The 24034-nt window shown below is 40.7% G+C and overlaps 1 protein-coding gene across 5 annotated transcripts in view; it reads right to left on the bottom strand.

Moving 5' to 3' along the window:
• TAF1 (TATA-box binding protein associated factor 1) overlaps positions 1-24034 on the bottom strand; it is an 88970-nt gene that overhangs the window by 35426 nt on the left and 29510 nt on the right. For all 5 annotated transcript variants that reach the window (XM_080652399.1, XM_080652401.1, XM_080652397.1 and 2 more), the window contains exons 25-32: positions 19865-20076; positions 16172-16280; positions 15857-15955; positions 14914-15091; positions 11022-11089; positions 9825-9947; positions 8730-8822; positions 8563-8647 (exon numbers count right to left, since the gene is read on the bottom strand). In XM_080652399.1, coding sequence (XP_080508525.1) covers positions 8563-8647; positions 8730-8822; positions 9825-9947; positions 11022-11089; positions 14914-15091; positions 15857-15955; positions 16172-16280; positions 19865-20076 — 967 coding nt within the window. The remainder of the gene's footprint in view (positions 1-8562; positions 8648-8729; positions 8823-9824; positions 9948-11021; positions 11090-14913; positions 15092-15856; positions 15956-16171; positions 16281-19864; positions 20077-24034) is intronic.

The raw sequence follows: 24034 nt of genomic DNA, 5'->3' as shown, positions 1-24034 counted from the left end.
GTCAATTTTTCAAAAGCTTATAAAAAAAGGTATTTAAAAAATATTTTATGTATTATTTTGTATATAGTACCTAATATTAGGAAACATCTCATATGCACCTTCAATTCCACAATGGATGTCCCTTCAGTACAAAAGATGTCACATTTCATATCATATGACACCTCTAATACAGCCCTATTCAGTCAGAAGTTTCTTATACCCCTATCCACTGGTTAAGGAAGGGCGATTTCAGCCTTATAGGCTCTCCACTGCTGCAACCAAATCATTATTTACTTTCCCTTGGAGAAAAAGAATCTCTCTACTTTGAGGATCATTTTCTACTATGCTAGACATTGATAACCAGCTTCCTTGGAGCCAGATTTGGCCTCCAGATAGATGTTTTTATTTGGCTCACAGAGTTTGAAATTTTTTTTTAATGTTTTTATTGATTTTAGAGAAAGAGGAAGAGAGAGGGGTAGAGAGATAGAAACATCAATGAGAGAGAAACATCAATAGGCTGCCTCCTGCATGCCCCTACTGGGGATCGAGCCGGCAACCTAGGTATGTGCCCTGACCAGGAATCAAACCAGTGACCTCTTGATTCATGAGCTGACGCTCAACCACTGAGCTACACTGGCCTCGCTAAAAACTTTTAAGAACTATTAGCAAATGTGTAAACATTGGAATGAAAACATGTCACAAAAAATTCAGATTTCCAGCTTCACTTGAAAAATTAAAAGCTAGCAACACTGGATAGTCATTTCCTTAGGACAGTGATCGGCAAACTCATTAGTCAACAGAACGGCAAACCGAGGCTCTCGAGCCGCAGTTTGCCGACCACTGCCTTAGGACAACAATCAGAATGAAGTACATGTCACTTTAAATGGAATATATACTGTTACAGGTTACTACAATCTACACTTGGCCCACTGTACTCATTTATATTACCTTCCTGGCCCCTCCCTAAAGATCACTTAAGTTTGAGAGATCTGCTCTTTACCTTTACTCACGAATCCACTCACATTCACCAAGGACTTTCGCACCTAGTATAATCTTCCTTTTGGCTCCAAATCCCTCGTCATGGTGGGTTACTCTAATGTTCATATGTACTACCTATCCAAAATCCTTACAAATCTTCACGATAATGGTTTGCACCTTTTACTCCCAGGCAAAAATACCCCTGGATATATCCAGAATGTTTTTACTGCAAACTGCTTTGCCTCTGATGTTTCAATTCCAATATCCTTCTTTCCCATCACAGTCTTGTATCTGTCCACCCTTTTCGCTCTCTCTCTGACCTCAAGGATACTTACAGGGCCATTATTTGGGTTTCCCAGTCTATCAAGCCTCTCCTGGTTTTAGTTTCTTCCCTAATTAACCCCTATGCTTTGAAAAGTAAGGTAATGTGCAGTAGTATGCCAAAGTTAAGATAGAAGATCATTGTTATATATTTCCTTCATCAGCAATTTTACTTGAAGATGGAGGTTGGGGGATATAAAATAACTTAACAAATTTGAAATAGGACAAAATATAAACAGAGAAGCCTAACACTAATTTGCAAGATAAAACATGAATTACCAAAGAAATTACAAGCTTTTGTAGAGCTGCTTTGGATACTCTTCCAAACTAGAGACGATGTAAGTGGCAATCTTCTGCTACAAAGAGTTCTTTGGTGACAAAGTTTGAGAAGTTCAAACTTTTCCTTAACACATTCAATTGTCAATCTTTCTCACATCCAGAAAGCAAAATCCCAATCCTGAATCAATGATGTCATCTGCTTTCTCAGTTCCCTAACTTGGTTTGATGAATACTGACAAAGAAAATTACACAATTGTGCCAACTGATGTTGCTATAAAAATTAAGTCTCCAATTTCAGCTGGACCCTCAAAGGCTGCTCAACATTTCTAAAATGTCCCCAAGTCATCTCCATTTCAAATTTCCTACAACAGATAATTCAACCCCTAACCTACATTTCTCTTCAAATTCTCTCTCCCACCATCCCACCCACTCTTAGTGTAAGACCCTGTTTGCTAGAGAGAAAATGAGAAGCAGAAACTTTTCTCTTTATCACTTCTACAGGAACCTTATCTCATATCCTCATTTTTCTTCTCTTTCACCTATACAAAGTTCCCCTCTGTCCAACATATCGATTACAGTCTTCCTTCTTCCTATCACAGGCAAATTTCAGTTTCTACTTTCTTACTTCCTATTCATTCATATCCAAGTCTGACTTCTGATTCCACCAGTTCACTGAAATAGTTCTTCTAATGACCATTCTCTTTGGTCTCCTCTATAGCACTTGACCTCTTCTTATAGCCATTTTCCTCTTCTGTTGGTTTCCAGAACATTGCTCTCTTCTTGTTTTCCTTCTTTCATTCTGGCCACTCAGTAGTCTCCACCTGACCCCTTAGATGTTGGAATTTGTTATTCTATTCTCATCCTACATTCTATCTTAACTAAACAGTGGCTCTTAACTTTTTTGGGTCACATACAGCTTTGATAATCTGATAAAAGTTTTGGTCTTTCTATCCAGAAAAACATACAGCCATATTTTATTACAGCATCAGGGGGTTCAAGAAATGCACCCTATTCCCTATTTGAGCTCATCTACTTATATTTTCATATGCTGATAATTTGAAAAAATATCCATAGTTACAGTACAAACTTCTCTTTTGAGCTTTGAACCTGTTATGGTAGCTATCTCCTAAAAATATTCACTCAGATGTCCTACCTCAATACAAAACAATTCTGCTCCAAAACCACTTCTCCTATACTTTCTATATTAGTCTATGGCACCACCAGTTGCCCAGGTCTGAATTCTGGATGCCATCTGATTTATCCATCCTTCCAAAAGTGGAAATTTGTTTTTTAATTACAAAAGTATTGTGTGCTCAATTTGAATAATTCAAATACCTATATAAAAAAAGTATAAAGAAAAAATTATCCTCATCTCTCCTTTTAGTAATCCTACTCTATGGCAACAATTGGGCTAAACAGTGACTGATCCCTTTAGGTGGGGTATGTGCTCTCCTGTTCATCAGTCTCTATATTGAGCCCATTTCACTCATTAATGTCTGGCCTCTATAGTATCTGAACTTACAACCCCTTCTGTATATACTGTTGAGTAATCTAGTTTCCAATAATATATATACTATATCTATATATCTATGTATCTATATATCTATCTATAATATAATATGTATACATATATATATATATATATATATATATATATATATATATATATAAAATATAAAGTAACTTTGATTTTTTTATTCTCACCTGAGGATATGTTTATTGATTTGAGAGGGAGAGAGAAAAAAACATGTGAGAAACATCAATCAGTTGCCTCCTATTTGCACCCCAACCAGGGATTGAACCCACAACCTAGGTATGTGCCCTGACCAGGAATCAAACCCGCAACCTTTTGGTGTAAGGGACAACACTCCAACCAACTGAGCAACCCAGCCAGGCCTATACAGAATATATTTTGATATCAGCATACACAAATACACCTTATTTGTTAATCTACCGTTTTGATAGCTAACCTGTATTCTATCATATAGATGCACCATAATTTATTCAACCAATTTTCTATTATTGGATATTCAGAATGCTCCCATGTTGTTGCAATTATGAACAATGTTGCAATTATAAACATATATATATATTTATACATGTGCCTCTGAAAACTTGTGTGGAGTATTCCCTGGAGGTAAAACTGCTTAGATAAAGGAATAAACACTTACACTCCTCTAAAAAGTTCGTACCAATTTATGTTTTCACCATCAGCATTTGAATACTTGGCATCATCTTGAATTTTCTGTCTTTTATCCATACCCCCAACTTTCAACCATTTATGAAGGTATCAATTCTACTTCCTCAGTACCTCTTTTTTTTTTAATTGATCTTAGAGAAGAAGGGACAGGGGGAGGGGGAGGGGAGGGGGAGAAGGGGAGAGGGGGAGGGAGGGGGAGGGGGAGGAGGAGGGAGAAAGGGAGAGGGAGAGGGAGAGGGAGAGAGGGAGAGGGAGAGGGAGAGAGGGAGAGAAGGAGAGAGGGAGATGATTGGTTGCCTCCCACAAACACCCCAACCAGAGATTGAACCACTAACCTGGATTATATGCCTTGAATGGAGATCACACCCACCACCTTTAAGTGTATGTGATGATGCTTCAACCAATTGAACCACACTGACCAAGGCCTTCCTTAGTATCTCTACAATCTGTCCCCATCTTCCCATTCTTATTGATACTTACCTTAGTTCAAGCCCTCAGTGTTTTTAACCTGGATTGTTGTCAATAGTTTATTAGTCTCTGTATCTCATTCCCCTTCAATCTATTCTTCAAATAGCTTCCAGTATGATCTTACTAAAATACCTAATATGGATGGCCCTCTTTTCTTTTACTTTTTAAATATGTATTTTTTTTTATTTCAGAGAGGAAGGGAGAGGGAGAGAGAGAGAGAGAAACATCAATGATGAGAATCACTGATCGGCTGCCTCCCACACACCCCACATTGGGGACGGAGCCTGCAACCCAGGCATGTGCCCTGACCAGGAATCGAACCATGACCTCCCGGTTCATAGGTTGACACTCAACCAAAGCCACACTGGCCAGGCCTTCTTTAACTTTTATAGACTTAGTATGCATACTACGCCTTTCATAATTTGCCCACCTACCTTTAAAAACTCATTTCTTCCTACCAAAACTAGCTCCTACTCTGCAACCTAGACAAACTCAACTACTTTTCACTTCCTTATCCAAGGCACTCATCTACTTTTGCATTTGTTCTGTCTGCCTGGAACGTCTTCCCTACCCTTCTCCACTTGATTATATGCTTAGCATAGTAGGTGATCAATAAAGATTAACTACTATAATCATCATCCTTTAAAATTTAGCACAAAGGTCACCTCTTCTAGCCCAGCTGGGTGGCTCAGTTGGTGGGAGCATCATCCGTACACCAAAAAGGTTGTGGGTTCCATTCCCGGTCAGCATACATACCTAGGTTGAGGATTCCATCCCCAGTCAGGATACATACAGGAGGCAACCGAATGATGTTGTTCGTTCTCTCTCTCTCTCTCTCAAATCAATGAACATATCCTCGGGTGAGGATTAAAAAAAGGTCACCTCCTCTAGGAATAGTTTCCAGTTTTCCATACCAGCAGAAAACTTGAAAAACATGCAAAAGATGAAAGTCAAGATTATCCCAACCTTTTATCTCAGAAATAACTACTATTATCACATTCATATGTTTCCTTCCAAATTTTTATATATACATTTCTTTTTTAAAGCATAACTGAGATGAAATCAAGTTTTGTGTTCTGCTTTTCTCAATCGACATTGCGAGCATTTTTGTCTAGTGTTTTTTTAATTTACTTTTTATTTCAGAGAGAAAGGGAGAGAGAAACATCAATGATGAGAGAGAATCATTGATCAGCAGCCTCCTGCACACCACCCCCCTACTGGGGATCAAGCCCACAACCTGGGTATGTGCCCTGACTAGGAATCGAACCATAACCTCCTGGTCCATAGGTTGATGCTCAACCACCAAGCCACAATGGCCAGGCCATTAGTTAGTTTGTTTTATAAAGAGCTTTTAATCCTTATATAATAATCCATTACACAAATGGCACAATAACTAAACATTCCCTTTACATTAACCATTCAGGTTATTTCTCATTAATATAAATAACATCATAAACATCATTGTCTGCATCTCTGACTAGGATAGGTTGTCATCCTATCACCATGTGCTAATAAGCACTCATATGCATCTTTTGATTTAATGCTCAAAATAACCCTCTAAGGAGGGCATTATTATTATTCCCATCATACATATGGGAAAGCAAAGGCTGAGTTACTTACCCTAAGTCACAATGCTATTAAGCAGTGGGGCCAATATTCAAATTCAAGCCTACTGGACTAGAAAGTCTGATCACTTAACAATTTTTAAGTCTCTCAATGCTGCCAAAGAGCTTTACAGAAATGTCTTACAATTTAATACTGCCAACAGAATATGCGAGAACACCTGCCTCACTAGCACTGAATATTCCATTTTCAAAAATTGAGCTCAGCCTGGCCGGCATGGTTCAGTAGTTGAGCGTCAACTTATGAACCAGGAGGTCATAGTTCGATTCCTGGTCGGGCATATGCCCAGGTTGCAGGCTTCATCTCCAGTGGGGGGCATGCAGAAAGTAGCCAATCAATGATTCTCTCTCATCATTGATGTTTTTCTCTCTCTCTCCCTCTCCCTTCCTCTCTGAAATCCATTAAAATATTTTTTTAAAATTGAGCTTATCTAATAGGTGAAAAAAAGGTACCTCTGTTTCAATTAGCATCTTCTGGGTTTTTCCTACTGCCTTACATAAGCTCCTCATATCTTAAGCCAGCCATCCCCTGGCCAAGTAGCCTTTCTGAAGACTCCTGCTTACCTATCATTTGTCATAATCATTATTGAACTTCTGTGAGCCTACCAACACATCTTTATTACCAGAATTCTGGCTGATTAGGTTTAGGTATTTTCAGGAGACAATAATGGACAACTGACATAAGGGCATTTCCTCTAATTTCCAAAGTAATACGAAGATCTCAAGAGAGAAAGTACATTATTTTAACCAACCGAGATGGAACAAAAATGGAAGGTTCATCTTCTACCACTTCCCTTGGTGAAGTATACAGGTACTAGTTAAATGCAGTTCACCAAACTTGCCGTTCTTTCATTCCTCTAGGATATTGAACATTCTGTTCTCTCTGCCTAGAATGCCCATTTTTTCATCTGTCCTTCTGGTTGTCCCTCCTTTTACCTACCCCCTCCAATTCTCTGTCCCTTCTATCTGGCAAACTTACAGCCAAACTACATGAGCTGCTAAATATTGCTGGAGAAAAGCCCTACAATCATGTGGATTTTTAATTGAGATCTCAGTATGCTAGTCAATTCTCTCAAATGCCCTCAGCTCCCTCTTCTATTTTGCTTAATGAGTTATATGGGATCATCATTTTGCTACTTAATTCCTTCAATGTCCTCTCACTTAGGATAAAGTCAAAACTCTTCGTTAAGTGGAATATGGCACACGGACCCTCTATGATTTAACTCCTATGTACCTCTCTACATCTAACCAGTTATTTATCAATATGCACACTTAAAACACACCCCAACAACTTGTTTTATAAGCTTATAATGTAATTTCAGGCCTCTGTGCCTTGACAAATTACATTTCTGTCTAGCAAATTCCACTGATCCTTTAGAATTCAGCTTAAGGAAACTTCCAGAAAGCTTCTTCTAATCCTACTCTGATTTAGATACCCTGTTTTTCTGTTTCTTTGGCACACTGCATGCATCTAACATATTTAAGTTCCATAATTTTCCTTTTGTTTTGCCAACTAAACTATAACCAAATGGAGCAGGGACCATATCGAATGTGATTTTGTATTTGTAGCATCTACCAGTGCCAACACACATTAGATGCTCAATCAATATTTTCTTAACAAGTGAGTCATTCAAAACAGAAATTTATTGCCCAGCTGGCATGGCTCAGTGTCAACCTATGAACCAGGAGGTCACGATTCGATTCCTGGTCAGGGCACATGCCCAGGTTGCGGGCTCAATCCCCAGTAGGGGGCATGCAGGAGGCAGCAAATCAATGATTCTCTCTAATCACTGATGTTTCTATCTCTCTCCCTCTCCCTTCTTCTCTGAAATAAAAAAAAAGATATTTAAAAAAAGCCTTACCTAACCCTTAGGTGAAGGTGCTACTTCCTCTCCTCTAGAGCATTTGCTGCATTATAACGCCTTTCCCTTCAATTGGATTGTAAATTACATGAGAACAGTGACTATCAATAGATTAAGTAGCAGCACAGAACCTGGTATATATTATTCTATCAGTTCATATACTGAGCTCACCATGATCTATGAGTCACACATTTCCCTAAACTCCATCTAAGAGCCTGGGGCATAGGTGAGTTTTCACATCTCATAGAAAGCAGTGATGACTCAAAGTCCAAAGTAATATCCACTTGATTTTTATTCTCATCTCATTTTTCTGTACTTTTCAAAGTTTAAAAAAATAAATGTGCATTGTTTTTCCATCATTAAAAGTTATTGACAAACTTTACAGAACACATACACTAAAATATCAAAAAACATTATTTAAAAATAAATAAACATGTGTGTCTGCTTTAAAAAAAGCAGAGTAAGCCCTGGCCGGTGCTCAGTGGTTAGAGCATTGGCCCGTGGACCAAAGAGTCTCGGGTTGGATTCCTGGTCAAGGGCACGTATCTCAGTTGTAGGTTTGATCCCCAGCCCAGGTCAGAGCCCAATGCAGGAAGCAACCAATCGATGTTTCTCTCTCTTTCATTCCGTCCCCTCCTCCTTTCCTTCCACTCTCTCTAAAAATCAATGAAAAAAATATCCTCAAAGTGAGGATTAAAAAACAAACAAAAAACAGAGTAAGATACCTGACTGATTCTGCTGACTATCACTGCTCAAGACTTCTTCATGCACTTAAATTTTAATAATGCTAACTAATTAATGTTAGATGGGACAGACTGATGGAGAAAGAGAGAAAACAAGGAGACATACCCACCATTGTACTTAACACTGTTAGCAAGGATAAGGTTGACATCATCTAGAAAGCTCTCTCGACTCTGATACTTGTGCTTGGAGATATTCTGTGATTAAAAGAATCAGGCACTTAGATACACAAACAAAGTTAATTGATTCCAAAAAGACATATTAGAACAAATCACTCACCTTACGGATAGTCTCTAAATCCATTGGACTGACAATCACTTTATAATAATCTGGAACAAACTTCTTATTAACTGGGTGATGAAATGGCCAAGACTAGCAAAAAGAAAGCATGAGAAATTAAATAAAAACCATTCTTTATACTAGAGATTCTCGACCTTCATTGGGACACAGATATTCCTAAGACTGACCAAAGCTAATGACCCTTTTCCCAGAAAGATGCATAACCACACAAAACTCTGTATGTAATTTAAGGTGTTCATGTATTCCTTTAAGGGTTCCTATGCTCTGAAAGAGTAAGAACCCCTGCTCCATACTCAAAATTTCTTATTCCCTAGACCCGTGGTCAGCAAACTGCAGCTCGCAAGCCCCATGCGGCTCCTGAGCCGCGGTTTGTCGCTCTGTTGATTAATGAGTTTGCCGACCACTGTCATATACTTCCCTTTACCTCTTTGCACACAATTGCCTAATCCTCACAGCTTCCAACTACACAGTAGCATTTAGTCTAGTCCAGTGGTCGGCAAACTCATTAGTCAACAGAGCGGCAAACCGCGGCTTGCGAGCCGCGATTTGCCGACCACTGACCTAGACCCATCAAGAAGTTTTATTGCATTACACATATACAACACAAAAGGAAACTTATATCAGAATTCCTAGGCAGGATCCTTATAACAAAATGGTGCATTGAATTAACATAGTAGCTCTGTCTTAAAGTTGCAAAAGACAAGAAATGAAACAAAAGACAACAAACACTGGATAATTATCAAACTGTCATTTTTCAAGAAGCAACTCTATTTTCAAAGCTTCTGTTGGCTGGCATATTAATTTCTCTCCAGGGCTATTCAGGAACATTCAAGTACTGAAATGTAAACAATAGGAAGAAACAACCTCTTATGTCCAGATTCCTGGCCTCTTTGATTTCAAAGATAATGCACACATAGAGCAAAAAAGTCAGTTTTGACATTTACATGCCAGTTTGAATTGACAAACACCACCCTCCACCAAACTCCCCGACATACATACACATGTATACCCTATTATCCTTTCCTTTCCCTTGTGCTAACTATCTTCACAATATTTAGTACCGAGACCACTTACATCAGGAACTGCCATCATTTTCTGGGTGACAATATTATCCAGAATAAAAGAAAATGCCACTTGATCATCATCATCCAACAAGGGATTGATAGCTTTCTCTAAACGAGCCAATTTGTCTTCTTTCTGACATGAAACAAAGCAAAGGTTTCCCTGAGGTATGATCACCACAGAAAATTAAGGATAATTTAAAGTTCAGTTGTCTATTGCCGTTGCCGCAAAAAGTCTAAGAATTGTCAATTATTCAGTTTCAGGCAAAAAGATAAATGACATTCCAGTAAAAGGATCAAACAGGATGTACCAACCACTCCTTTAGGTATTCTGTATTCTACACTATATTCACCAAAAATATACATCCCTGGGCATCAATACCTTAGCTTCCATAATGGAAACACCTTCACCAAGTTAGATTTTACCATAACGCTGTTTTTGCTGTAAAGCTATTGCTGAAAACACTGACCATATTACTGTTAATGACTTCTGTGTAAGGAAATCTAAATCAAATTCATTTCATACTTTACTGGGAAAAAGTTTATGTACCAATTGTTCCACATCCTCACCAACACTTAGTATTATCAATCTTTTTTTAAAAGTCTTTTTAAAATTTTAGCCTTTCTGGTGGGTATGTAGTGGTATCTAACCATGGCTTAAATTTGCACTTCCCCAATAATCAATCAAGTTCAGAATCTTTTCATGTTTACTGGCCATTTGATTATCCTTTTATGAAGTATCTACTTCAGTATTAACATCATTATCACTATATTATCATTGTGTTTTTGTAAGATTGTAAGGTGCCTTATTTTTTTAGGTAAGAAGATGGAATATAGATAGATTACCTTTGAAAAATTAAAATTCCTCCCTGCCAAAACACAGCCTCTTAACTCCAGATGACTTCCTGGAAAATCACTTTCCTTGGCCCTTTCCAAAGAGACATGTGGGTTATAGATTTTAATCCTAGCTCTACTATTTAAAAGTCATGATGCCCAGGACAAGTCATTTTCTTCTATGGACCTCAGTTTTTCCATCTACAAAAGGAATTGGACTATATAATTTCTAAAGTCCCTTCCAGACTCTAACATACTAAAGATCTGCTACTCCTACATTTCTTTACTCTTTCTTCTGTTGCATTCCCTAATTCCTCAACCCTGCTACCCACCACCTTCTAATTCCACTGCCTTTCTCTCATTTTAAATGTCTTACCTCTTTGAGTTTTTCATCACAGAGATCCAGCATGGATTGAGAGATCTGGGTCAATGAGTGCTTTGGCCCTAAATTATAGAGCAACAAGAAGAAATGGAACTGTTAAAAATGGGAGGCAAGCTCAGCCAGTGTGCCTTAGTGGTTGAGCCTCGACCTATGAACCAGAAGGTCACGGTTCGATTTCCGGGCAGGACACGTGTCCGGGGTTGCAGCCTCGACCCCCAGTAGGGGTGGTGCAGCAGACAACCGATCAATGATTCTCTCTCTTCACTGATGTTTCTATCTCTACCTATCCCTTCTCTGAAATCAATAAAAATATATTTTTTAAATGGGAAGCAAGAGCTGCCAACACTTCTCCACATTTACTTAAGCACCAAATATGTGCCAGGCACCAGACTAGCTGCTGGGTTACACACATAAACTAGTCTTATCTTCATTTTTAGTGCCTAATAAATAGTAGATACACAACAAATGAACAAACTAATTTTAACTCTCTTCCTTATTTGTGTATATCTGTTGATACTGCTGTCTTTAATACCTTGAAAATGATACTATGGATGGAGAACAACAATATGGTTAAGGTTGGCTGAGGAGATCAATACAGTATTTAAAATCTTTCCATACTTGGCATATAGAATTTGCCACTGTAATTTTTGTTTGCAAAACTCACCGTTTGTGATGTCCTCCCAACATATGGCTAATCCAAAGCCTTTCTCATAAAAGAATCTCTATCTCACCTCAGAATATTACTTTAGTTTCCCTGATATCCATAACAAGAGCTTCAGAAACCATATCCTACACTCCCTGCTTATGGCTGCCCTAATTTAAGCTCACCAGGATAGTTAAAATATTTTCATCTAGACCAGCCGTGGGCAAACTACGGCCCGCAGGCCGGATCCGACTGTTCTATCCGGTTCTCTTGCTCTCCCCTCTGCTCCTTTACTTTGAATTTATATTAGTTCACACAAACACTCCATCCATGCTTTTGTTCCGGCCCTCCGGTCCAGTTTAAGAACCCATTGTGGCCCTCGAGTCAAAAAGTTTGCCCACCCCTGATCTAGACTAATAATTCTGACTACTTCCTTTCAGTACTTATCTCTCCTGGTCTATTCTTTCGTGTAAGTGTTCCCCAGAGCCTAAACTTCAGCTCTTTTCTCAACCACTAATTCATTTAGCATTCATTTATTCAACAAATGTTTAATTACATGTTCAATAAGAATAATGGGAAAATAAGACACCATTGCCCCATGTTTACAGATGAGAAAACTGAGAAGGCTATGAGCAGTTAAAATAATTTATCTAAGGTGACTCAATTTGTAAGAGTCAGAGCCATGACTCATATGCTACCTGTACTCTTTTTTTTTCTTTAGCTTCCATTGCCCTAGGAGCAGTATCAGTGAAGAAATTGCTTCGGCATATGTCTGATATTTTGCTGCCTGTGGATTCCTCTAATATTTTTATGGTTTCCCGTCTTATGTTTAAGTCCTTTATCCAATTGGAATTTATTTTTGTGTATGGTGTAAATTGGTGGTCTTGTTTCATTTTTTTGCATGTATCTGTCCAATTTTCCCAACACCATTTATTGAAGAGATTGTCTTGACTCCATTGTATGCTCATGCCTCCTTTGTCAAATATTAATTGAGCATAGTGGCTTGGGACAAATTCTGGGTTCTCTGTTCTGTTCCATTCGTCTATATGTCTGTTCTTGTGCCAGTACCAGGCTGTTTTGAGAACAGTGGCTTTGTAATACAGCTTGATATCTGGTATGAGATCCCACCTACTTTGCTCTTCTTTCTCAGGATTGCTACAGCTATTCGGGGTCTTTTTTTATTCCAGATGAATTTTTGGAGAGCTCGTTCTAGGTCTGCGAAATATGCCGTTGGTATTTTAATGGGGAGAGCGTTGAATCTATAGATTGCTTTGGGTAGTATGGACATTTTAATGATGTTGATTCTACCAATCCATGAACACGGTATGTTCTTCCATCTGTTTATGTCTTCCTCTATCTCTTTTTTTCAGTGTCCTGTAGTTTTCCGCATATACATCTTTTACCCCATTAAATTTATTCCTAGGTATCTTTTAATTTTTTTGGTGTGATGGTAAATGGGATTGCTTTTTAAGTCTCTCTTTTGGTAAGTTCATTATTGGTGTATTGAAATGCCATAGATTTCTTAGCGTTAATTTTGTATCCTGCTACATTGCCAAATTCATTTATTAAGTCTAGTAATTTTTTGATGGAGTCTTTAGTGTTTTCTATGTACAGTATCATGTCATCTGTGAATAAGGACAGTTTTACTTCTTCTTTTCCGATTTGGATGCCTTTTATTTCTTCTTCTTGTCTGATCACAATGGCTAGTACTTTCAGTATTATGTCGAACAGGAGTGGTGAGAGTGGGCATCCCTATCTTGTTCCTGTTCTTAGGGGAAATGGTTTTAGTTTTTGCCCATTGAGTATGATGTTGGCTGTGGGTTTGTCATATATGGCTTTCATTATGTTCAGGTATGATCCTTCTATTCCCACCTTGGTGAGAGTTTTTATCAAGAAAGAGTGTTGGATTTTGTCAAATGCTTTTTCTGCATCAATTGATATGACTGTGGTTTTTATCCTTCAGTTTGTTTATGTGATGTATCACGTTTATTGATTTGCGGATATTGTACCATCCTTGCATCCCGGGGATAAATCCTACTTGGTCATGGTGTATGAACTTCCTGATGTACTACTGGATCCGATTTGCTAGAATTTTGTTGAGGATTTTGGCATCTATGTTCATGAGGGATATTGGTCTGTAATTCTCCTTCATTGTGTTGTCTTTATCTGGTTTGGGTATTAAGGTGATGCTGGCTTTATAGAATGAGCCTGGAAGTGTTCCTTCCTCTTGAATTTTTTGGAATAGTCTTAGGAGGATAGGTTTTAGTGCTACCTATACTCTTAATCCCTATACTAATCTGTGCTCAAGGACACAATGGAAACCAAAAAAAATTTATTCTTTACATGCAGAAGCTGTATTGTTTTTCCCCTTTTAAAGACTCAGATTTCTTCCTCCTTGCCTTTCCAGCTTTTAAGCAAAGTGGACATATAACATCCCCTGTAATAGATTTGTAGACCAAATCAAAGATTCACACAGAGCAAATATGTCACACGAAATACTTTGCACAGGTTTCATCCACATTGAATGCTTCTCCCTTCTTTTTACCTAGGCCCACTTCTTAAACTCCTAGTACTCCCCATGTAATAGTTTCATTTCAACAGATACAGACGCCAAATTCTCCAGAGGATACATTAAAAAGTGGTATTAAAAAGAAGCAATATACAGTTGACCCTGGAACAATGCAGAGGTTAAGGGCACTGACCACGCACACAGTATAAGATCCATGTATAATTTAAGTTGGCTCTCTGTATATTCAGAATTCCACTACCAGGTGACCATTAAACAATGTGGGTTTGAACTGTGAAGGTCAATTCAAAAATCATATATAGCCCTGGCTGGTTTTGCTCAGTGGATAGAGCGTTGGCCTGCAGACCGAAGGGTCCCATGTTAGATTCTGGTCAAGGGCACATGCCTGGGTTTCGGGCTTGGTGCAACTTGCAGGAGGCAGTCAATCAATGATTCCCTCTCATCATTGAAGTTTCTATCTCTCCCCCCTCTCCTTCCCTCACTGAAATCAATAACAAATATATTTTAAAAAATCATATATAAATGAACCCACAGAATTGAAACCCAGGTTGTTCAAGGGTGAACTATATATTAAATAACTAAAATGTGTACTATCCGATTTTCAAAACTACAAAATGCACTAATATATTTTAGGACCTTTTCATCAGACCTATATAGTCTGAACTTATGAGGATCTGAAAGGTGATTTCTTCAGTCAAAGAATAGATGATTCTTACCATTGTAGGTTGCACTATTTTTCACAATAAGCTCCAAATGCTCTCTGAACTCTTCCCGAGATGGGTAGAGGCGTTTACGCACATTTTCACGGAGTGTCTGTAAGTCCATTGGTCGAGTAATAATTTTGTAGTAGTCCTTTACAACCTTTCCATTGACTGGAGTGTGGAAAGGGTATGTCTGTGCAAACAAGAGCCAGCACCATCCATAAGCAAAGAACACTTGTCAGAGCCAATTCATGAAGATTCTTTCACCTTACCTCTCTACCTGTTCATCAACTCTCAAAGTATGTTTTCTAGATGGAGCAGGTCTGACTGTTTTCTCTACTCAATTGTTTTATAATAAAAGAAGCAAAAAACTATAACCTAGCCCTGGCCAGTGTGGCTCAATTGGTTGGGTGTCGTCCTATGCACCAAAAGCTTGCCAGTTTGATTCCTGGTCAGGGCATATGCCCAGGTTGCAGGCTTGATCCCTGGTACAGGGCGTTTAGGAGGCAGCTGGTTAATGTTTCTCTCTCTCTCTCTCTCTCCCCCACCGCGAAACATCAATAAAAATATTTTTAGCCCTGGCCAAGTAGCTCAGTTGATTAGAGCATTGTCCCGTACACCAAAAAGGTCGAGGGTTCGATTCCTGATCAGAGAGTTTCAGGTTCAATCCCTGGCTCCAGTTGGCGGCATGTGCAGGAGGCAACCAAGCAATGTGCCTCTCTCACACTGATGTTTCACTTTCTCTCTCTCTCAAAAAAAAAATGGAAAAAAACATCTTTGGGTGAGGATTAACAACAACAAAAAGAACAGAGAAGGAAAAATAATTTAAAAAATAACACTATACCCCCCAAAATTAGGAGTTCCACATACCTAGGACTATACTGTCCTCTATCTGAAATCACGGACAGAACAAAAAGCCTTTTCGTCTCTACTGTAAATATAAATGCAATAAACTCACATTTGGAAGATCTCTCATGTCATTGATGATAGACTCCAAAATGGATGACAGAGTCACCATGGGGTCTGTCCGGCGCCGGTGGATGGACTTATGAGGTCTCTAAGGAAAAACAAGGAATCAGAATGCTTCTATAGATTAAAAAACAATACTTTCTAACTAGACAAATATGTTTTGGAAGTCTTATAATGAACAATACACATAATTTTCAAAGAAAGGACAAAGGGATTCAGAATCTATATCAGGACCATGGCATAGAGGACTAGGGGAATTAATGAGAAGCTCAACTGGTCAGAAAGAAGCAATGCAAATACTCACATTCAAATAGTCACAGTGAACAGTGGTTCCAACTCGCCGTTTCTTCTTAGGAGGGAGTTGCTGTTTAGGGAACTTGAGAACCAGAGATTTTCTTCGAACCTCATCTGCACTGCAATCAATAACACTTTCATAGCATGCAGCCCCTATTTCTAGTCCCCAGGGACAAAAGCAACTATAGTGAAAAAGTCCAAAGTCCCTGAGAATAAGCCTGGGGAGGAAAAAGCCAAACTAAAGCCCAGACATCCACATTCTAAGGCTCAAATCAGGCAAGGCCTCATAGGATCTCCAAGATAATAAAGAACTAGGCAAGCCACAATTTCACCTCAGTTTCCTATCCTATATAATAAAAGAGTAATATGCAAATTAACCATCACTCCGCTACACCCACAAGCCACGCCCACAAGCCAATCAGGAGCGAATATGCAAATAAACCCAACCAAGATGGCTACGGCCACAGAGAGCAGGGGGGAGGCTTGGGTTTCCCCCGCAATGGAGGAAGCCAAGCTTTCCGCCTGTCCTTGCCGGCCTAGGCCTCCACTCAAGGCTACAAGGTTTCAATGATAGAAGATACATAAATCCCCCAAAAAATGGCTACCGCCTCAGAGCAAGCTGAAGTCTTGGCTCCGCTCCAGGCTACAGTTTCAATTGTAGAAGATAAATAATCCCCAGATACCAGGGCCTCCGCTTGGGTCGCCAGGGGGCGTGGCCGGCCTGCAAACCACCACAGGCCCCACGCCCCAAGGGAACCCCCACCCTGATCCAGGATACCCTTCAGGGCAAACCAGCTGGCCCCCACCTGTGCACCAGGCCTCTATCCTATCTAATAAAAGAGTAATATGCAGATTGACCATCACTCCAACACACAAGATGGCTGCCCCCATGTGGTCAAAGATCCTGCCCCCATGTGGACACAAGATGGCCACCACAAGATGGCCAGCAGGGGAGGGCAGTTATGGGCGATCAGGCCATCAGGGGAGGGCAGTTGGGAGGGACCAGGCCTGCAGGGAAAGGCAGTTGGGAGGGAACCAGGCCTGCAGGGGAGAGCAGTTGGGGGGGGGGGACCAGGCCTGCAGGGGAGGGCAGTTAGGGGTGACCAAGCCTGCAGGGGAGGGCAGTTGGGGGGGACCCGGGCCTGCAGGGGAGAGCAGTTGGGGGGGACCAGGCCTGCAGGGGAGGGCAGTTAGGGGTGACCAGGCCTGCAGGGGAGGGCAGTTAGGGGCAAACAGGCTGGCAGGGGAGCAGTTAGGCATCAATCAGGCTGGCAGAGGTTTGGTTAGGGGGTGATCAGGCTGGCAGGCAGAAGCAGTTAGGGGCAATCAGGAAGGCAGGCAGGCGAGCAGTTGGGAGCCAGCAGTCCTGGATTGTGAGAGGGATGTCCGACTGCCCGTTTAGGCCCGATCCCACTGGCAGTCGGACATCCCTCAAGGGGTCCCAGATTGGAGAGGGTGCAGGCTGGGCTGAGGGACACCCCCCACCCCCGTGCACGAATTTCGTGCACCGGGCCTCTAGTTTAGAAAATAAGGGAACTAGCCCTAGCCGGTTTGCTCAGTGGATAGAGCGTCAGCCTGTGGACCAAAGGATCTCAGGTTCAATTCTGATCAAGGGCATGTACCTCGTTTGCAGGCTCGATCCCCGGCCCTTGTCGGGGCACATGCAGGAGGCAACTAATCAATGTGTCTCTCTCACACTGATGTTTCTCTCTGTCTCTCCCCCTCCTTTCCACTCTCTCTAAAAATCAATAGAAAAAATATCCTCAGGTGAGGATTAACAAAAAATAAAAAAAAATAAACACAAAAAAGAATTCAAATATATTTTGAATATAATACCCTGACTGTACAACTTCAGTGGCATATAGTCCAAGGACAACTACAAAAAACACCTGACTCTATAGATTTGTTGTTGGTAGTAATATTGGTATTGTAATTCCCAAACTATTTTGTATGTATCTTAGGATAAAGCAAATGAATAAATATATTGATGTTGGAAATCAGAGAAAAGATACAAATATGAAATGTAGGGAGATATGAGGAAGAATCTATAGATACAATTTGAATTTCTATGAATTGTGCTTTACAATACATATATACTTCCTAATTCTGTCCACTAAGAGCCTAGTAGCAATGGCATCTAGATCCTGGTTTCTAAATAGCATTCCCCAATAAATGGAACCAGGCTCCTTTAGAGAAATGGCTGATTCTAGGTCTAGAACAGGGAAAATTCAAGGAGATCCTAGAACATCTTGTGTCAGAAAGCAAAGAAGTTATCAAAGATTTATAGGGTCATTTAAAAAAGACACAGGATCTAGTATGAAGGGGTAAAATTTGGGACAATAATGGAAATTAAAATTAATAATGAGGTTAAGTTTACAAAGGAAAGAAACTTCAGAATCTGTAATGGTACTCAAAAAAGGAGGGGAAGCTTTTCTTTATAGCATGCCATTTAATGTAGAAAGAATGCTAGAATTAGGAAAAAAAACATTGTTTTGCGACCCCCCCCCAATGTAATAATGGATCATCAATCGATGCCAAAACCATTGAGAGAATGACTGTTAAGGATCAGGATGTTCACCAACATATTCATTCCAAAGGGAAAAACATACCTTTACATAGAGAAATCTGGGGATCCCCACTTTAACAAGATGATTAAAATAGTACGGAAACCTGACAATATGAGCTTCCTGATGTGTATTAAGTACATAATACCACCTACGTAGTAACCTTGCCAAAGACATTTAATCTGAATATAATCAATGAGAAAACAACCAGACAAATCTAGATTGTGGGATATTTTGAGACAATTGGCCTGGACTCTTCAAAAAAAAAAAGTCAATGTCATAAAAACCAAAAAAGGTGGGGAAGGCAGTTCTAGATTAGGAGAGACTCAAAATACTTAAATGTTTGAACTGGAACTGGATCCTGAATTTGGGGATAGGCAATAAAGTACTTCGAGACAACAAAGGACATTTGAATAAGAACTGGATGCAAGATACTACTGAATTAATGGTAATTATGTTCTACGTTGTTATGTGCTATGCTAAAGAATTTATAAGTGAAATATCATAATGCCTGAAAGTTATTTCTAAACAGTTCAGCAAAAGTTTAAATATATAAAGATGAAAAAAATGTGACAAATGCTTACAGCTGGTAAATTTAGAGGAATAGCATGCTGTAATAGTCTTTAAATTTTTCGTAGGTTTGAAATTTTTAAACTAAAAAGGGGAAAATTTTTAATTTAAAAACTTCTCTGCTTCTCTATTAAATTCTCTGAGGGCATGAGACAGGTATGTATAAGATTAGTTTGTCTCCTTAAACTTTTTGGATGGTCCATAATTAGAACATTCTGAGATTAGGGACCTTACAAATATTGAGTGCCTGGGAAGTAAAATACGAAGAGCATCTACTATATGCCAAGCACTGTGCTTTATATAGTCTCTCTCATTTTTATCTCATAACTACCCTAGGAAGTGTGGTTTTATTTTGTAAATAAGAAAACTGAGACTCAGAAAAGTAGGTACATGCCCAAGAGCAAGTGATGGAACTTAGTGCTTTGCAACAAAAGATTGTAATTTTCATACTGGAACAATTACAGAGGAAAATCCATCAAAGTTCCTATGCCCTCGGCACATCCACCCCTGCTGCCCATCAATATCACCAACCTCCAATAGATCTTTTCTGTGGCACTCCTATCCCTTACCTCTCAATTAGCTGTTTCCCCAAGACAATCTTGGTCCCTTCAACCTTGATAAGTTCTTCATTATCGTTATGAATGACTGTCTTTTCCAACTCCTCTTCCTGTTCCTCTGTCATGGCAACAGGATTGGAAGGTGGAGCATTTGTTTGATAATAAAGGGGGCAGAATTTGTTTGTCCTCATGTGCCCAATGGCTCCACAAGCCCCACATTTCAGCTGCAGGAGGAAAAGTACCAATGTCAGAGGTAAGCAGGCTGCATGACGTTATCTTTAAGAAATATATACAATTTGGGTAGTTCAGCCTATGATCTTTCTGGAATAAAATTAACTTAATTTCTATGAATATTATTTTGCATAGAAAAATAAGTTCAACAAAAGTCTGCTAAAAAAAATACAAGGCAAGGAGAAACCAAGATGGCGGCATAGGTAAACACCTAAACTGCTGCCTCACACAACAATTTCAAAACTACAACTAAAAGACAAAACAGACACATCCAGAACCACAGGAAAGCTGGCTGAGTGGAAATTCTACAACTAGAAGGAAAGAGAAAAGCACATTGAGACTCAGAGGAGCTGCAAAAGGCTGAGTGAGGTATGGAGGCACGGAGGACTGGCGGCAGAGTGCGTGGCTAGCTTTCTCAAGCAGGAGGGAGATGGAAGCTCCCGACTGCGCTGAACTCCAGTTCCGGGCGAGACTCTGGGATCCAAGACTCATTCGGGGGAAATCTGGACTGTCGGGAAAAGAGGAAAGAATACTGAGGCTCAGGGGAGCTGTGGAAGGCAGAGGTCCGGGGGCGCACGTGCGCGGAGAGGACTGACTGCTGAATGTGCGGCTGGCTTTCCCAAGCGGGAGAGAGATGGAAGCTCCCGACTGCGCTGAACTCCAGTTCCAGGCAACACTCTGGGAAGAAACTGGACTGTCTGGCAGCGGGCGAAACTCGAGGGCGGCTTTCTCTCAGAGGTGCTTGCAGTGATTAACGAGGGACACTGAGACCCAGGGGCCTCATAGAGCAGGGCTGAGAGAAAGCCAAGGCTGTCTGCTCTGTCCTGAGACTCTGCCCCATCCAAGCGGAGCACAGAGGCTTTTGCAATTTTGCAAGTCTTATCTCACAAGGGTATCTCCAGCACAATTCTTCCAGCATAGACACAGCTGATCCTCACAGCCAGTTGGCCTAGAGGTCAATTGCTTCCAGTGATACCAACAACAATCAAGACTTAACTACAACAAGGCTGTGCACAGAGTCCACAAAGGGGTGCACCAAGAGTGTCCACCTCAGGTAACTGGGGAGCCTGAGCCACTGGGCCCTATAGGACACCTACCACACAAAGCTACTCCACCAACTCAGGAAAGCAGCGAAAATGTGGAGACAAAGAAACAGATCACAAATGAAAGAAATGGAGGAAAGCAAACGACTGGATATAGAGTTCAAAACCACGGTTATAAGGTTTTTCAAGAATTTCCTAGAAAAGGCCGATAAATTTAGCCAGACCCTCGAGGATATGAAAAAGGACCAACTAGAAATTAAACATACACTGACTGAAATAAAAAATATTATACAGAGACCTAACAGCAGACTAGAGGACCGCAAGAATCAAGTCAAAGATTTGAAATGTGAAGAAGAAAAAAACATTCAACCACAAAAGCAAAAAGCAAAAAGAATCCAAAAATTTGAAGATAGTGTAAGGAGCCTCTGGGACAAGTTCAAGCGTACCAACATCCGAATTATGGGGGTCCCAGAAGAAGAGAGAGAGCAAGATACTGAAAACCTATTTGAAGAAATAATGACTGAAAACTTCCCCTGCCTGGTGAAAGAAATAGACTTACAAGTCCAGGAAGCACACAGAACCCCAAACAAAAGGAATCCAAAGAGGACCACACCAAGACACATCATAATTAAAATGCCAAGAGCAAAAGACAAAGAGAGAATATTAAAAGCAGCAAGAGGAAACCAAGATGGCGGCATAGGTAAACACCTAAACTGCTGCCTCGCACAACGATTTCAAAACTACAACTAAAAGACAGGACAGACACCATCCAGAACCACAGGAAAGCTGGCTGAGTGAAAATTCTACAACTAGAAGGAAAGAGGAAAGCTCACAGAGAATTGGAGGTACGGTAAAGGGTCTTTGTGCGCGCAGAGAGGAAGGGCGGCTGAGAGCCTGGCTGACTTTCTCTGGTGGAAGGGGGAAGGAAGCCCCCGACCGCACTGAACCCCAGTTCCGGGCGAGCCCCTGGGGACCCACACTCTTACGGGGGGAGTCTGGACTCTCGGGCGGAGACTCGGGAGCCGGGGAAGGCAGAGGTGTGAAGGAGCGCACGTGCCAGTGCGCACAGGCTGCGGAGGTTGCCATAGGCTTTCCCTAGTGGAAGGGAGTCGGAGGCTCCTGACTGCACTGGGCCCCAGTTCTGACTGCAGTGAACCCTGGTTCCAGGCGAGCCCCTGGGTACCAACACTCTTGTGGGGGGAATCTGGACTCTCGGGCGGAGACTCGGGAGCCGGGGAAGGCGGAGGACTGAAGGAGCACGCCTGCCAGTGCGTACAAAGGCAGCGGAGGTTGCCACAGGCTTTCCATAGTGGAAGGGAGTCAGAGGCTACTGACTGCACTGAGCCCCAGATCTGACTGCACTGAACCCCAGTTCCAGGCGAACCCCTGGGGACCCACGCTCTTGTGGGGGGAGTCTGGACTCTTGGGCGGAGACTCAGGAGCCGGGGAAGTCAGAGGTCTGCGCGTGCGCGCAAGGGCAAGGCTGACGGGAAGTCAAGACTGTCTGCTCCGCCCTGAGACTCCACCCCATCCAGGCTGAGCACAGAGGCTATTGCAATTTGGCAAGTCTAATCCTATAAGGCTGTCTCCAGCACCGAACTTCTCCCAGCAAAGACACAGCTAATCCTTACAGCCAACTGTCCTGGAGGTCAATTCTTCCCAGTGATACCAACAACAATCAAGACTTAATTACAACAAGGCTGTACACACAGTCCACAAAGGGGTGCACCAAGAGTGTCCACCTCAGGTTAACTGGGGAGTCCGACCCACTGGACCATATAGGAAACCTAGCACCCAAATTTACCCTACCAACTCAGGGAAGCAATGAAAATGCGGCATCAAAGAAACAGATCACAAATGAAAGAAATGGAGGAAAACAAACGACTGGATATAGAATTCAAAACCACGGTTATAAGGCTTTTCAAGAATATCCTAGAAAAGGCCGATAAATATAATGAGACCCTCGAAGATATGAAAAAGGACCAACTAGAAATTAAACATACACTGACTGAAATAAAAAATATTATACAGAGACCCAACAACAGACTAGAGGAACACAAAAATCAAGTCAAAGAATTGAAATACAAAGAAGCAAAAAACACTCAACCGAAAAAGCAAAAAGCAAAAAAAAAAATCCAAAAAGTTGAAGATAATGTAAGAAGACTCTGGGACAACTTCAAGCGTACCAACATCAGAATTATGGGGGTGCCAGAGAAGAGAGAGAGCAAGATACTGAAAACCTATTTGAAGAAATAATGACCGAAAACTTCCCCCACCTGGTGAAAGAAATAGACTTACAAGTCCAGGAAGCCCACAGAACCCCAAACAAAAGGAATCCAAAGAGGACCACACCAAGACACATCATAATTAAAATGCCAGGAGCAAAAGACAAAGAGAGAATATTAAAAGCAGCAAGAGAAAAACAGTTAATTACCTACAAGGGAGCACCCATACGACTGTCAGCTGATTTCTCAACAGAAACTATGCAGGCCAGACGGGAGTGGCAAGAAATTTTCAATGTGATGAATAGCAAGAACCTACAACCAAGATTACTCTACCCAGCAAAGCTATCATTCAGAATTGAAGGGCAGATAAAGAAAAAGCTAAAGGAGTTCATCACCAACAAACCAGTATTATATGAAATGCTGAAAGGTATTCTTAAAGAAGAGGAAGAAGAAAAAAGTAAAGATAAAAATTGTGAACAACAAATACATATCTATCAACAAGTGAACCTAAAAATCAAGTGAATTAAAAACCTGAGGAACAGAGTAATTTGGTGAATATAATAAAATCAGGGGCACAGAAAGGGAGTGGACTGATAATTCTCAGGGGGAAAGGGGTATGGGGATTCATGAAGAGACTGGACAAAAATCATACACCTATGGATGAGGACAGTGTGGGGGAGGTA

The sequence above is a fragment of the Plecotus auritus genome (assembly GCF_963455305.1).
Source record: "Plecotus auritus genome assembly, chromosome: X".
NCBI lineage: Eukaryota > Metazoa > Chordata > Mammalia > Chiroptera > Vespertilionidae > Plecotus > Plecotus auritus.
The sequence above is the reverse complement of the archived record's forward strand: the minus strand, read 5'-3'. Positions and strand labels throughout refer to the sequence as shown.